Consider the following 14,141-nt stretch of genomic DNA (forward strand, 5'->3'; position numbering starts at 1 on the left):
ATAATAATAATAAAAGAGAAAAAAGAAATAAAAAGAACAAAAGGAATAAAGCAAGAAGTTTGCTATGTGAGTGCATGAATAAGGGTAAAAAGAGCTACCTCAACTGTGATCAATTAGGACACCCATGAGAAAAGAGTGGGTACGAGTCCCTGCAGCGGAGTGTGAAAGCTAGTGTTCTTAGGTAAAGGAAATGTCTTTTATTTTTATGTTGTGTCAGGTGCCCTAGTCAAAGCATTACTCTTTTTATAGTTTTGGTAACTTAATAACGGATGACATAGGGTCATCTTGGGTCTAAAGAGTTCTCGTAAGTTGGTTTTCATCATACACACACACGTAGGGAAGAATAGGAAAAGGTTTTAAATGCTTATTAAACTATAATTTTCTCATTTTCAAGCTTTGTAGCATGTATAGCACCGAGGCTTGAGTTGAGCTTGTATGTAAATTTATCCATTGTTTGCTAGCATGTTTGTGTGTTCTCTTGCTCAAGAACTAGCAAGGCTTAGCTTGGGGGTGGTTTTATAGCTCTCCAAATGAGTTATCTTTCTTGGCCTAAATCGTGCTAGTTCTTATGTATTTAATATTTATTCTAGTTCTTAGACAGGTTATCGAGTATAAGGAGCATTCAGGATGGTTTGAATGCATTTTGGATTAAAAGGAGACATTTAGCAAGCAAAACGGAGCCTATCGATGAAAACAGGGTTGGTGGCACAACGTTATGTCCGATGCATTCCCATCCTTTACGTTCTTGCATTTTCAATTATCCAATTCATACCAACCCTCTCCCCTCCCATTTACCGTTTTTAACTGAAAATGGACTTTGAGAAACTAATTTTCGTGCTTCCCTGTAGTTCGACCCAGACTTGCCACTTATGCTACTTTGTAAATAGTTAGTTCGTGAGATTATAAATACTATTTGATTTGGATCAAAAGGTTAATGATACCCTTTTCGGTCTTGATTAGTAGGCCATGTTTCAATAGGATTCCATCTACTAGAGAACACCACCCACCCCAAAAGTGCACTAGGTGTGAAAATCTAGGACACAACAAGCTAACGTGCGAACAACCATTATCAAGTAATCAAAATAGTGACATATAGAGATAGAGATAATGAACGTACTCACTATGATTTGGATTTGGATTATACTTACGTTGAAATTGGGTTCTTAGAATTCTATCTAATTTATTAATTTGTGTTTTTGTTTTAAAATTGGGACAAGGCTTTGGCAAGGGAATCAGAATGTGATGGGCCTCCCTAATGCGGGACAATGAACCTTTGAAGTTCTGTTTAATTTATTAATCGCACGTTTGTTTTAAAATTGGGACAAAGCTTTGGAAAAGGTATCGGGCTGGGATGGGTCTCCCTATTGTAAGGCAATGGTGAGTGGAAAAGAATTGTTAAAGAAGTGATGTCGCACTAGGGCATGTCAATGGGTCAGAGATAAGCTACCATCGAACTAGCAAGTCCAACCCGATTGTGATGTCATTTAGAAGGTTGATGCTACGATGTAAGCAAAAATTAGATTTCATACATTTGTGGAGGACGGGTCAAAGAACATAAAATACACTTATGAATGGGTCACGCTAAAAAATATATATATATATATATATATATATATATATATATATATTTTTAAAAAAAAAACCTCTAGTCTCCCACTCATCCTTACTTACATTGATCCATTCTCACGTTTTCATTTCTGGGTTTTTGTACGTGATCAGAGGGGTAAGTGGGTTGGTCAAAGTCTAGTTTCTCTCCTAGCTTTGCTGAACGGAACCTCGATCTATAACATCTCCTTGCTGGAGTTATGATTCTTGAAGACTGAAGGAGCCGAAATTATGCTGAAGAGAGGAGGAAATACGAACATCTTCGTCCTCATTTTATTTTACTTCGCCCTTCCCTTTCTTCAAGCAAGACCCGAAGAAAATGGCGGTGTCTTTGATTCGAAGCCCAGAAATTGGAATAGCAGGAAAATCGTGGAGTCGAAAGGAGCACCTCGTTCTGTAATTTGGGTGGTTCAGCTCTCTGATCTCCATTTCAGTGTTCACCATCCCGATAGAGCTCTCCAATTCAGGGATTTTGTTGGCCCTGCTCTTGCTATGATCAATCCTTCTCTTGTTCTTATCACCGGTGATCTCACAGGTTTTGCTCTCTCTCTGTTTTGATTTTATGTATATTCTTCTCATTCTTGTTCTTTTAACTGCATGATGTGCATAAAATCAGATATTTGTGTCTTAAAACGTTCTGTTATTTGTTTGACTTTTGTATATTATTCATACTATTATACCTCTAGAGTCATAGGCTTGGTGGCTGTTTCTGCTGGACATTATCTTCATAACTTTTCAGATTGTGATAATACTTAACTATTAATTGCTTTCATTGGAAATTTTCTTTCCATTTCTCCTGGTTGATGATAGCTAAAGCCTAAACATAACAAGAGTTCTGGGTCCTTGTGATAGAATGAATTCTGAGGGTTGCAGCAGAATGTCTTTTCATTTTAATCATTTTTGAACGAGCTTGAAGGTGAGGGGAGGGATGGGCCATAATGTGAAATACAAACATGAAGAGAATGGGCTCTGCATAACATAATAACAAATGGTCAGCTATAAGTGATGCAGATGAGCAAAGCATAAAGGAAAATATTCAAATATGGAGAGAATGACCTCTGCATCATGGTTTATGATATCTCCTACATCATGTCATCACCAATCGTGTTCAATTATGCTTGCCAATGTGGATAAACGAGCCTACAATTCTTCTATTTTATTACTGTTATTACTTTTTTTTTTTTTTTTTTTTTTTTTTTTTTTTTTTTGAGTTCATCTTTCAGTTCCTGATGGCAAAAATTAGAAATAGGACTTTTGGAGCTTTTTTTGGCATGATATAGTATGTTGAATACAGATTTTTTTAATAGCACCAGTAATGCTAAGGAATGTGGACTCTACCTATCCTATTCACACTACTTAGAAGCTTGATCTTTCTAATCCTTTAGAAGTCACTAATGATAATGATATAAAAAAGATGTTACAACCTTTGAGATTTTTCCTATATTTATCAGATGGCAAAAGTAAGGACTTGTTAACAATGATACAAATTGAGGAGGAATGGATGGAATATCAAAATGTAATGGAAGAGGTTATAACAAGAAGTGGACTAGACAAAAGCATCTTCTTTGACCTCAGAGGAAATCATGATAAATTTGGTGTTCCAACTGTTGGTGGTTCGTTTGATTACTTTTCAAACTATAGTATCAGTGGACAGCTGGGAAGAAATGCAAATGTGCAAAGTGTCACTGTTCAGGTTAGTTATTATCTTTAGATGAGGTTTGTGGTGAGTACATATACTTGTAATGTCATGGTTCTAATATAGTCCTCCTTTTTTAGACTGAGGAAAATACATCCTCTCAGGTCTTTAGTAAGGCTTATGGAATAACTATTAGGCATCCCCATCAGAAGATTGAACTTACTCTTTGCCAAGCACATCAATTGTTTGACCTTCTAGCAGCCCCTATTATCCTATAAATCTATCCCAAGAGAATCCTTAAATTTTACTTTGGCATGTTAGGTAGTCGTGTGTTCATAATGTATTTCAACTTTCAAGCGAACTACCATGTGTGTACATGGAATATTTAGGTATAGGAGAACTCTTTTCGGGTGTCCTTCTAATTTGAACTTTTTGGGGTAGAAATGAACATTTAAAATGTCAAAGAATCCTGGACCAGCCACGTTCAAGAAGTACAAGGTTTACTTATTTTTGGGTGAATCGGAATTTATGCACTTTAAAAGTGAAGGTTTATCCTCATCGTTTGAACTGGAAATTAATATACTTAATGTGCTACAAGTGCAAAATGGAGTCGCTCATGCAAAATGGCTCTTCTTGGGGTTTATTTATTTATTTATTATTTACTTTTTTAGTATTCCCATGTATTCTTCTAGTTAAAGAATTGCTTCTTACCCAAAGAAAAAAAGTTGTTCATGTTGATACTCTTTTATCTTCAAGAATATACCTGCAATTTGCCGTGTTAAATACTGAAAGTTCATTGATTTAAAATTTTGTATTGTTTATTGATTATCATCTTTGATATGTAGAACTTTTGCAAGTGAAAATACCTGTCATTGGCTAATTGTTGACTAAAAAGAGCACATATTAATAGATTATTTTGTTCCATCATTCAGGATGGTCAACAAAAGTACCTCTTTGTCGGATTTGACAGCACCATGTCTGTTGGTTTGAGAGGGCCATCAAATGTCTTTGGGCATCCAACTGATCAGCTATTAACTGACTTAGATTTGGAGCTCTCTCAATGGGATTCATTGACAACTGATCCAGTAACTAAGATTTCCTTTGGCCATTTTCCTCTCTCATTCTCAGCTTCCTCCCTCTCAGGAAAGAGTCTGAGAGATATCTTTTTGAAACATTCTTTATCAGCTTACTTATGCGGACATCTCCATACAAGGTTTGGCAAAAATTTGAAGAGGCATCATCATTCAAATTCTAATCTTTTGTCACAGAAGTTTTTCCAGTTTAATGTGCACCAAATATCTTCTGGAAGTATCACCAACTGTTCACTTGAAGTTCCGCCAGTTCAAGAATTCTGGGAATGGGAGATGGGTGACTGGAGAAAGAGTAGGGCCATGCGAATTTTGGCCATTGATAGTGGTCATGTGTCATATGTTGACATTGACTTCAAGACAGAAATTAAGAAAACTATTTTGTTGCCAACATTTCCGTTAGACTCACGCTTTATGTCAAGATCTTCATCACCTTATGAATATAAATGCCATTTTGTGGCTTCTTCAGCTTATGAAAATATAAGAGCGCTTGTTTTTTCTATTTCTCCTATTGTATCTGTGGTGGCTAGAATATATGACTCTAATCCTGGAATTCTCAGTTTGATTCTACAAGCACCTATGAGTTTGCGTGTAGATAACATCTCAAGAGGAGATCTTTACACTGCTCCATGGAATTACAAAGCCTTTGAAGATCCATCTCCTGATAGATATTATCTGCAAATAGAAGCAATTGATATTGCAGGAAGGTCAACATTATCTGACTTGAGGCCATTTTCTATCAACGGTCTCACTGCAAAAGTGTCCTGGACATGGAATGAGTTCAGGGTTATGGGAGTCCAATGGGCTGCCTTATATTACCCTGTACTCTGGTCGGCTCTGTTTATCATGCTCTCAATGCTTATACCTCCAAAAGCGATTCTTATTTTTACAAAGAAGCAATACACTTACAACAATTTCAAGCTGAATAAAAGCTTCCTAAATGGCATGGCATGGGTTATACATGAGCTTAGCAGGATTCCCATGGCATGGTTCTGCATAGTAGGTTACCTAATCTACCTTATATCATTTCCATGGTTTATTGGGAAAGTCTTCACAGATGGCAAGGACTGGGGATACATGACCTATATGGGATGGGTGGTCAAAACTTCGAATGAAATGGACAAACATAGATATATTGGTTCTCCAGATATACTGGTTGTGGTTCTTTCCCATCTTCTTTTTGTGGTTTACCCTGCTATTTTTATCATGGTTGCTTTTGCCATTGAAAGAGGAGTCTATGCGGACCATTTCCTCTCTCTTTTAGCAAAGAAAGAAGATGATTATGACTACAATAATAAGAGGCTTGAATCATTTGACTTGAAAAGCAGTGGAAGGTTTAGTTTTTGGTTTAGATGGAGGTGGATTCGGAAAGTTCTTCTGATCATTTGTGCACTAGTATGTTGGAAGCATTTTTTGGTAAGTCATTATCAAATAATATAATCCTTAATCATTATTATATCTGTGCAAAAATTTTAGTTTTTTTTTTTTAAAAATTAAAAAATTGATGCTGTATGAGATGCTCTCTATCTGGAATATTAATACTGAATACATGAATTTCAATTGCTTACACCATAGTTAATCAGATATATTCATGGTAGGGCTGAAGTTATATTTATTTCTGGCATGTCTCTTTGGAATTTAATCACTATAACTGTAGTTGCAAGCTAAAAAGTCGAAACGAAATAGAAATTGAAAGTTCTCTCAAAATATTTGTTCTTGTTTGGTGCATATCACCAATACAGAGGATTTTTCTGCCGTTAGCTCCTTGTTATAAAATAGTGTGTATATTACGTGTCCACTTTACTCCAAGTTGATATAAGAGCTAAGTAAAATTCAAACAATCTAGTTTGGTTCACTCATATTTCGAGGGAGAAATTATGATTACTGCAGTCACAATATGAAGTTATTGCTTAAATCATTGAACTTTTATAGTAATGTTGAGAAGAGATTGAAGAACCCGAGGTTGACGATGAGATGATGCTAGCACAGAGAAATGTTTTGAATGAGTTGAAGAAAGATACTAAGACACTCTGCAACATTATCAAGCAGTTGAAAGGTCAATATTTGAGCAGATATTGTGGCTATAGGCCACAGGTTATCTAGGTATACTAAAGAAGGATAATGACGAGGGTGCTTTGATTACAAGTTTGTGCTACTGGACCCCCTTTTAATTTTATGATATCACTTAATAACATTAGTTCATTCGACAATGCCTGGCCCCTCATTAGATTCTATTTTCTTTTTTGGGATTCGGTGACTGTCTTTTTGCAATTACCCTTTAGTCATTTTTTACTAGATTGAAGCCCATTTTTGTAATTTTTTGTTTGGCATTCCATTTTGTGGGCTTTCTTTGTATATTTTCTTGTATTTGTTCGTAATGAAAAAACTTAATAAAATCAGTTAAGTAATGGTTGGGGGGACCCTAATCCTACTACATCACTTTGACATTTCAATTAAAATCATCATAACTCATAAGGTGGAAGTCAATCCATCCTTGAAAATTAATGATTCAAAACAAACTACTTTGTCATTTACATGTTTAAAAACACTCTAATTACACTCACAACCATAAAAGCTATTAATGAGAATAATTGCTTTTATAGCTAGCCATTCCACAATTGCAGTCAGTAGTGCAATAAAAAGCCTACCGTGATTTTGTTGTACACATGTTAGACAATTGCTTTAAAGTTTCAGTTTTAAGATAACTTCAAAATGAAGACTTGAAATAAACAAGAGCATCCTGAGCTGGTGTCTTCATTTCCCTAGTCCTGATTGCTATTGGATTATCAAAAGAGTATTTAGCCTCAGCATACAACTTTTATTCGATTGAGTATCATTTTGCTCATCGACAAGTGTCAACCTTGCATCGCATAACCAAGTCAGTTGTAACATCAATACCTTAAGGATTGCTTATTCGTTGTTGTAAAAAAGACTTGGGTTCAAACACTATTTAGGGCCTATTTGGAATGATTTTCTAAGTGCTTATGTTGCAGTATAATCCATATAGTGGGCTTCCATTTACAATAAGACTTGGTATGTAAAGTTAGGGACTTGATGCGTTCAGAGTTTCAAAGTATAAATAACCAAGTGCTAGAGAGATGACATCAGAATAGCGTCAGCTACTCTTCCACCCTTGGATCCCACGACATTTAGAAGTTGTCTCCTTGTTAGGGAAAAAGAATCCTCCAACGACTCCAACTAGCTTTATCTGTTCTAGTTGCTAGTGTAAAAAGTGTGGTCACAAAATTAATAAACTAGTGATCTTACCTAAGTTAGGCTGATTTGTAAGTTCTCTCATCCTGTTTACTGTTTAGTACATACGAAAGTTATAAATGAAACCACTAGGTGCCATTGCCCTTTTTACGACACCTTTTTACTTAATGTTTTATTATAATATCCTCCAAAATGAAATATAAATGATTGCTAGCAAACGTCTTATGGCGTAGGATCATTGCTAACAAACATGGCCCCACCCCTTCGGGTGGTTGTCCAAAGGAGTTAAAGGGAACTTACCGGAATTTGTTGAAAGATATTGTGAAAGAGATCCCATCTTTTTGGCCGTTGGTTCATTTTGTGGTGGGCGAGGGGATGGACACATACTTTTGGGAGGATCATTGGGTGGGGGGGAACCTCTTAGTGCGTTGTTTCCTCGTTTGTACCATTTGTCGTCCCTTAAAAATCTTATTGGAGATTTTCTTGTGTGGTCTGGGGATCCGTTACCTTTTTTTGGGTTTCATCGCTCTCTTTTTGACGGGAGGCTATGGAGGTAGCTGCTCTTCTTTCTTTACTCAAGGGTCATCCCTTTAGAAGATGGAGGGAGGATGTTAGAGTTTGGAGCCCCAATCCTCTGGAAGGGTTCTCATGCAAGTCTTTCTTCCAATGTCTGATTGATCCTTTCCTTTTGAGTGTGTCTGTTTTTGCAGTGCTGTGGAGGATTAGTATCCCTAGGAAGATGAGGTTCTTTGCAAGTTCTTCATGGCTGTGCTAACGCGATGGATTGGCTTGTGAGGAAGATGCCTTCGTTGGTCGGGCCCTTTTGTTGTATTCTTTATCAGAAGGTGGAGGAAGATTTGGACCATATTCTCTGGCGTTGTGATTTTGTAAGTGATGTCTAGGACCTTTTCCTCCAAACGTTTGGTATGATGTATGTTCGTCATAGAGATGCTAGCAAGATGATCAAGGAGCTCCTCCTCAATCTGCCTTTTGAGGAGAAGGATCGTTTTTTGTTGATGGCAAGAGTGTGGGCAACTTTATGGGTGTTGTGGGATGAGAGGAATAGTAGGGTGTTTAGGTGAGTGGAAATGGACCCTGGAGAGATTTGGTCCCTTGTTCACTTCCATCTTTCTTTGTGGCCTTCGATTTTGAAGACCTTTTGTAACTACTCTATAGGAGTAATCTCTTATAGTTAGAGCCCCTCTTGTAGAGGGTGTCTCTCCTTTTTGAGGGCTTGTTTTTCTGTGTCCATGTACTCTTTCATTTTTTCTCAATGAAATTCGTTATTTTCATTTTAAAAAAAGGAATATAAATGATGAGTGGTGCATGATGTCGATATAGTTGATTTCATCTTGCTTCCAAAATCTCTCCTTGTCATCAATAATGAATGAAGTCATAGACTCCCCTCATAGGGAAAAACAAAACAATGCAATAAACTAATTTTTATTAGCGCCATAAAATGGAAGTTGCAGAAAAGTTATGGATAGATATTTTCCAAGAAGTCATTTGAAGCCTATACTTCTGATTACATTACCACCTTAAGGCCATTAGATTGAGGACTTATAATACTGTTTACTAATTCATTGTGTTTTTATCACAGAGTTGCAGGGCTGTTATGAAGGCTTATGAGATGAATCCATTTCTCCACTTTCCTTTGTACTGCTTCGTAACACCATTGTTGTTGGGTTATGTTGCTTACCATACCAGTGGCATCAACTGAACGTTGGTCGCACATTTACCCTGGACTTTTGGTCAGCTTCAGGTATTTTCTTTTCGAGAAGCAAGATAAGATATTATACAAAAATTATGCTTTGTCTGACATGATAGGGAACAACAGATTAGAAAGAACATAACTCTTGCTTGAAGCCCAATAATATCCCCATTATGTTGCAGCAAATGGGTCGAAACCAAAAACTACATCTTGAAGATTTTGCTGTATGTCTCTTGTAATGTAGTGTGCTGCATATACATATCTCTTGTCCTCTGAATTACTGAGAACTATAGGTTCGTTTGGAAGTTCTGCTATTTATACTTGAGAACAAATTATATGGTGGTTTTGTAACGGTAAGGATTAGTGTACTCAAAATCATTGTATATAGTCTACTATTCTATTCCCAATCTGGTGATGTTAGATGGAAAAAAAATTTCAATTGTTACGAAAAAATAAGGTCCGTTTGGTAATCATTTGGTTTTTTATTTTTGTTTTTGAAAATTAAGCCTATAGACACTACTTTCATTTCCAAATTTCTTCCTTTGTTATCTACTTTTTACCAATAGTTTAAAAAACTAAGCTAAATTTTGAAAACTAAAAAATTAGCTCCCATTGGTAACCATTTTGTTTTTAGTTTTTGTTTTTTAAAATTAAGCCTATAAACATTACTTCTACCTTCAAATTTCTTCTTTTATTATCTACTCTTCACTAATAGTTTAAAAGACCGAGCTAGATTTTGATAACTAAAAAGAGTAGCTTTCACAAAGTTGTTTTTGTTTTTGGAATTTGGTTAAGAATTCAACCATTGTACTTAAGAAAGATGCAAATCATAGTAAGAAATGTGGATGAGATAGGTTTAATTTTAAAAAACAAAAACAAAAAACCAAATGGTTATCAAACGGAGCCTAAGTTGTTAAGTTTAGAAAACAATAGTCATTTGAATGTGTATTCATTGAAATTTAAGTTTCTAAAGTGAAATATTGTTCTTGAGAATACTCCAAAGTCCAAAGCAACTACTCCATAGTTTTCTTGCATAGATATGAAGTGTTTTATTTCAACTCAGTTTACTACGAGGCATAAGAATGTTCTAAATAAGCTTGTAGGTGAGTTCTTAATTGTATAGAACACTCATTATTAGCTACACAAAACTTCAGAAAGGTGTAGTACCATCAATAACGGTTTCTCATACATTGAGTTCCAGTCTACTGGGAATGCAATGGGTCCCATTTTGGTTAAGAAAGGGGAACATCTATAATATACAACTGTGAATATACAGAGAGGTTATTGTCTGTCCTCTAGAGAGATATGAGGAGGTTGTCTGTTCCTAACAAAATGGGATTGGCTTTGCAAACAATGTGGTTGTGATGGTAAACGTTTATTCTAGAGAATCAAGTTGGTAGACTTTAGGAGGCGTTTGGAGTGTAGATTTAGAATCAAAAGTCTGATAATCAAATGCCTGGAGACTTATTTGAGGGAGTTTTGAAGCCTGGGAATTACAAATGTCTGTGTTTAGGGTGCAAAAATTTAGGATTTTGAAGCTTATGTTTGGGGTGTAGGCAAGGGTTTGGATAATCTGATTTTTTTCTCTTGTTTTTTAATGGCTGTTATGTGAACTATATAACCTCTAGTATATTTTGCATCAACTTTTGTGATAATTCTAAAAGAAAATTTTAATTTTTTCTTTTTAAAATGAAATTTATTTTAGTTTGTCTTTTGTTGTCGACAGTCATTGATGACCGTTGATAAGAGGTAGAAGATGAAGGAAAATTTTTCTAAGACCTATGACATTCATTAAAAATATACTCTAACCCATGAATTTGGTTTCTTATTCTCGGGAATTTTATTCCACCCCCCCCCCCCTCGTGACCATCAGTGCAGTCAATTGATGATGACATGATGATCGGTCGATTGTCGATCGTAAGGTCAGTCGGTCGGTCGATCACTAGGGGTCATGATGTTGGTTGTTGACCATCACTATGATCGATCATTAACAGTCACGACAATCGGTTGTTATGGTCACAATGGTCAAGTGTCGATGAAATCGCCCACCAACGGTAAAGACGATCAACAGTCATCGATGATTAAGACGATTGGTTGGTCACCTACCATCACGACAATCGGTTGCCAAGTGTCATGGCGTTTGGTTGTTAACCGTCACTATGGTTGGTCATCAATAGTCACAACAATCGTCGTTAACGGTCACAAAGATCGGTTGTTGATAATCAAGATGCTCACCCATCGACGGTGATAGTCAATGTGATCGATCGCCGATAGTCAAGACGATCGGCTGTCGATAGTCAATCATGAAGTTGACCAACGTTTGTTGCTAACGGTCATCTATGATCATTGATAAGAGGTAGAAGATGAAGGGAAATTTTTCTAAAACCTATAGCATTCATTAAAAATATATTCCAAACCCATGGATTTGATTTCTTATTCCTAGGAATTTTAATCTAAGTGTCCAAACATGGGTTTGGCTTCAAAAGTCAAACACCCCTAGAGGTCTAGGGATTGGAATTGTGATAGGTACTACAACGTTATTTGGTAGGCAATTGTTGTGGCAAGTTTCATTAGGAGTCCAACTGCTTGTGGCGTAAGGTCATTGTGAGCAAATTTACGTTCATGTTGAGAGGAGTAAAAGACACATCCAAAACCCTTTGGTATTGCTAAGAAGTTTACGTTCTACTTTATTTTTGCCCACAGTTCATGTTGAGAAAATAAAAGGTTTCAGCATTAAACTTTAATTGTGACTATTTCTGTTTTGTATGTAACCTTAATGGCTTTTGAGTTCTTTGGGAGTTTTGTTTATGTGAGAAGCTATGAGCCTTTAGTATTATTTATGATCTCGTAACTATTGAGATTCCATGGAAATCTTTTGTAAGCCTATATAAAGGTATGTTTAGTTAAATGAAATTATCACTTTCTCCACACTTGCGTTATTTATGACTTCTATTCTTCTAACAAAGTAGTACCATAGCCCTGTAGTAAATTTGAGAGAAAAATGGCCAACGATGAGTTCACTTCAACTATTGATGCTTACAAAGCTCAACTATGGCAATTGGAACATTAAGATTGAAGCATTACTAGGAACACAAGACATATGGGAGATTATGAACAGTTTCCAATAGGCGGAAGCTAGAGTCAATCAAGCGCAAAGAGATGCACTGAAGGAGACGAAAGAAGAACAAGAAGACCCTTTACATCTTGTACCAATCAGTTGACAAAGACACGTTTGAGACCATCTACGATGTCGTTATGTCAAAAGCAGCATGAGACAAGCTCTAATTGACTCATAGAGGAGCCAATCGTGTGAAAAAGGTAAGGTTACAAACTTTATGTGGTGAGCTTAAATCATTACAGATGAAGGAGACAGAGGTAATAGTAGAATATCATACTAAAGTAATGATTGTTATCAACCAATTCAAACAAAACAATGAAGAAATCATCGATGCTCATGTCATGGAGAAGGTTCTTCGGAGCCTAAATACTAAGTTTGAGATCATCTCCACGACAATTGAGGAGACAAGATCTTGAGACCATAACGATTGAACAATATATAGGCTCATTACAAGCCTACAAGGAAAAAAAGAAAAGAAAGATGGAGCAAATGGAAACCACTGAACAACTTCTCCAACTCAAAATCAAGGAGAATAATAGTCGTGGACGTGGAAGAGGTCTTGGTGGTTGAGGTCATGGTGGACAAGGTGAAGCCAACACCGACGTTTCTAACACTTAAATGAATCCTCAAGAGGACGAGGTGGTCGAGGTCGTTGAAGACGTGGTGGAAAGTCTAGGAGAGATAAATTTCAGGTAAAATGTTATAATTGTAATAAATATATGATAAGACATCTTTAACCCTCAACCCAAAGACCCAAGCTATTATGTAGTAAGAACCTTTGAATCTAAGAAATTAACACCTCCCTATACAATTTAGTTCAACCTCGAGAAAATGCTAGAATTAGATTACTTCTTGATTGAAGATCTAGAAGCAAGATTAGAAAATCTTGTTCTAGATTGCGTCACTCCACAATCAACTTGATCAAGGTTAGATTGAATGGTTCACATGCATTTTATCACAAGAATTGCAAAATTCTAAGGGAAAAGTCTCGATATCTCAAATTTCATTAATCAAAATCTTAATCTTCTTACAAATGAAGGATAAAAGGCTTTATATAGCCTTGTAGAGACTCTAATCTATTTAATACAAATAAACAAAAGTCAAAATAAAGCATTAAACTCCTTCTCATCCTCCATCTTCCAACCATCATCTTTAATGTAACATCATTAATGACAGACTCCATTTTTAACTAGTCATAGAAATAAAATTAGAGCTGAAATTACAATAAAATATTTGTGAACTTAATACAAAAATTCTTCAAGGTGCTTGAACTCATAGAAACTTAATGTCTACTCCATATTCCACTTCAACGGAGTAAACATTGACCTTCAATACTCCAAATGGTCCTTTGTCTATTGGATTAGCATTTTCCACATGAAATAGAGGATGAACCGACCCTATCCAATCTTGTACATGAAGAATAAATGACTATTGAATCTTTGATGCCTTGGATCTTGTAATTGGTCTAATCGGAATATGCAGAATACCTTGATTCTTATCATCATCCCCCTCTTCAGAAGGATTTGTCCTCAAATAAGGAAATCCATCACCTACATTAAAAGGACTCAAGTCAGCAACATTGAATGTAGAACTTACCAAAAATTCTCCTCAAAGATCAATCTTGTATGCATTGTTGTTAATTCTTTCAAGAACTTGAAAAGGACCATCCACACTTGGATGTAACTTTGTCTTCCTTTGAGATGGAAATCGTTCGTTGCCAAAATGACCTAAACCCAATCACCCGGTTTAAAATTGAGTTCGAGATTTGAG

At 36.0% G+C, this 14,141-nt stretch overlaps 1 protein-coding gene across 1 annotated transcript; it reads left to right on the plus strand.

Annotated features, from left to right (window-relative positions):
* Nucleotides 1–1,651: 1,651 nt before the first annotated feature.
* LOC120079907 (putative metallophosphoesterase At3g03305) lies at nucleotides 1,652–9,660 on the plus strand. Its single transcript, XM_039034360.1, has 4 exons — nucleotides 1,652–2,140; nucleotides 3,057–3,298; nucleotides 4,174–5,745; nucleotides 9,143–9,660. Exons 1-4 carry the CDS (start codon nucleotides 1,837–1,839, stop codon nucleotides 9,260–9,262), a joined length of 2,238 nt encoding a protein of 745 aa, XP_038890288.1. The 5' UTR covers nucleotides 1,652–1,836; the 3' UTR covers nucleotides 9,263–9,660.
* Nucleotides 9,661–14,141: the final 4,481 nt, after the last annotated feature.

This window comes from Benincasa hispida, chromosome 6 (genome assembly GCF_009727055.1).
Source record: "Benincasa hispida cultivar B227 chromosome 6, ASM972705v1, whole genome shotgun sequence".
NCBI classification, from domain to species: Eukaryota; Viridiplantae; Streptophyta; class Magnoliopsida; order Cucurbitales; family Cucurbitaceae; genus Benincasa; species Benincasa hispida.

Bases quoted from the DNA above. Each gene is read 5' to 3' on its own strand.
- LOC120079907 (XM_039034360.1), top strand. From the start codon at position 1,837: ATGCTGAAGAGAGGAGGAAATACGAACATCTTCGTCCTCATTTTATTT. The intron at 2,141-3,056 runs GTTTTGCTCTCT...TATATTTATCAG, and splicing joins TATCACCGGTGATCTCACAG to ATGGCAAAAGTAAGGACTTG. The intron at 3,299-4,173 runs GTTAGTTATTAT...TCCATCATTCAG, and splicing joins TGCAAAGTGTCACTGTTCAG to GATGGTCAACAAAAGTACCT.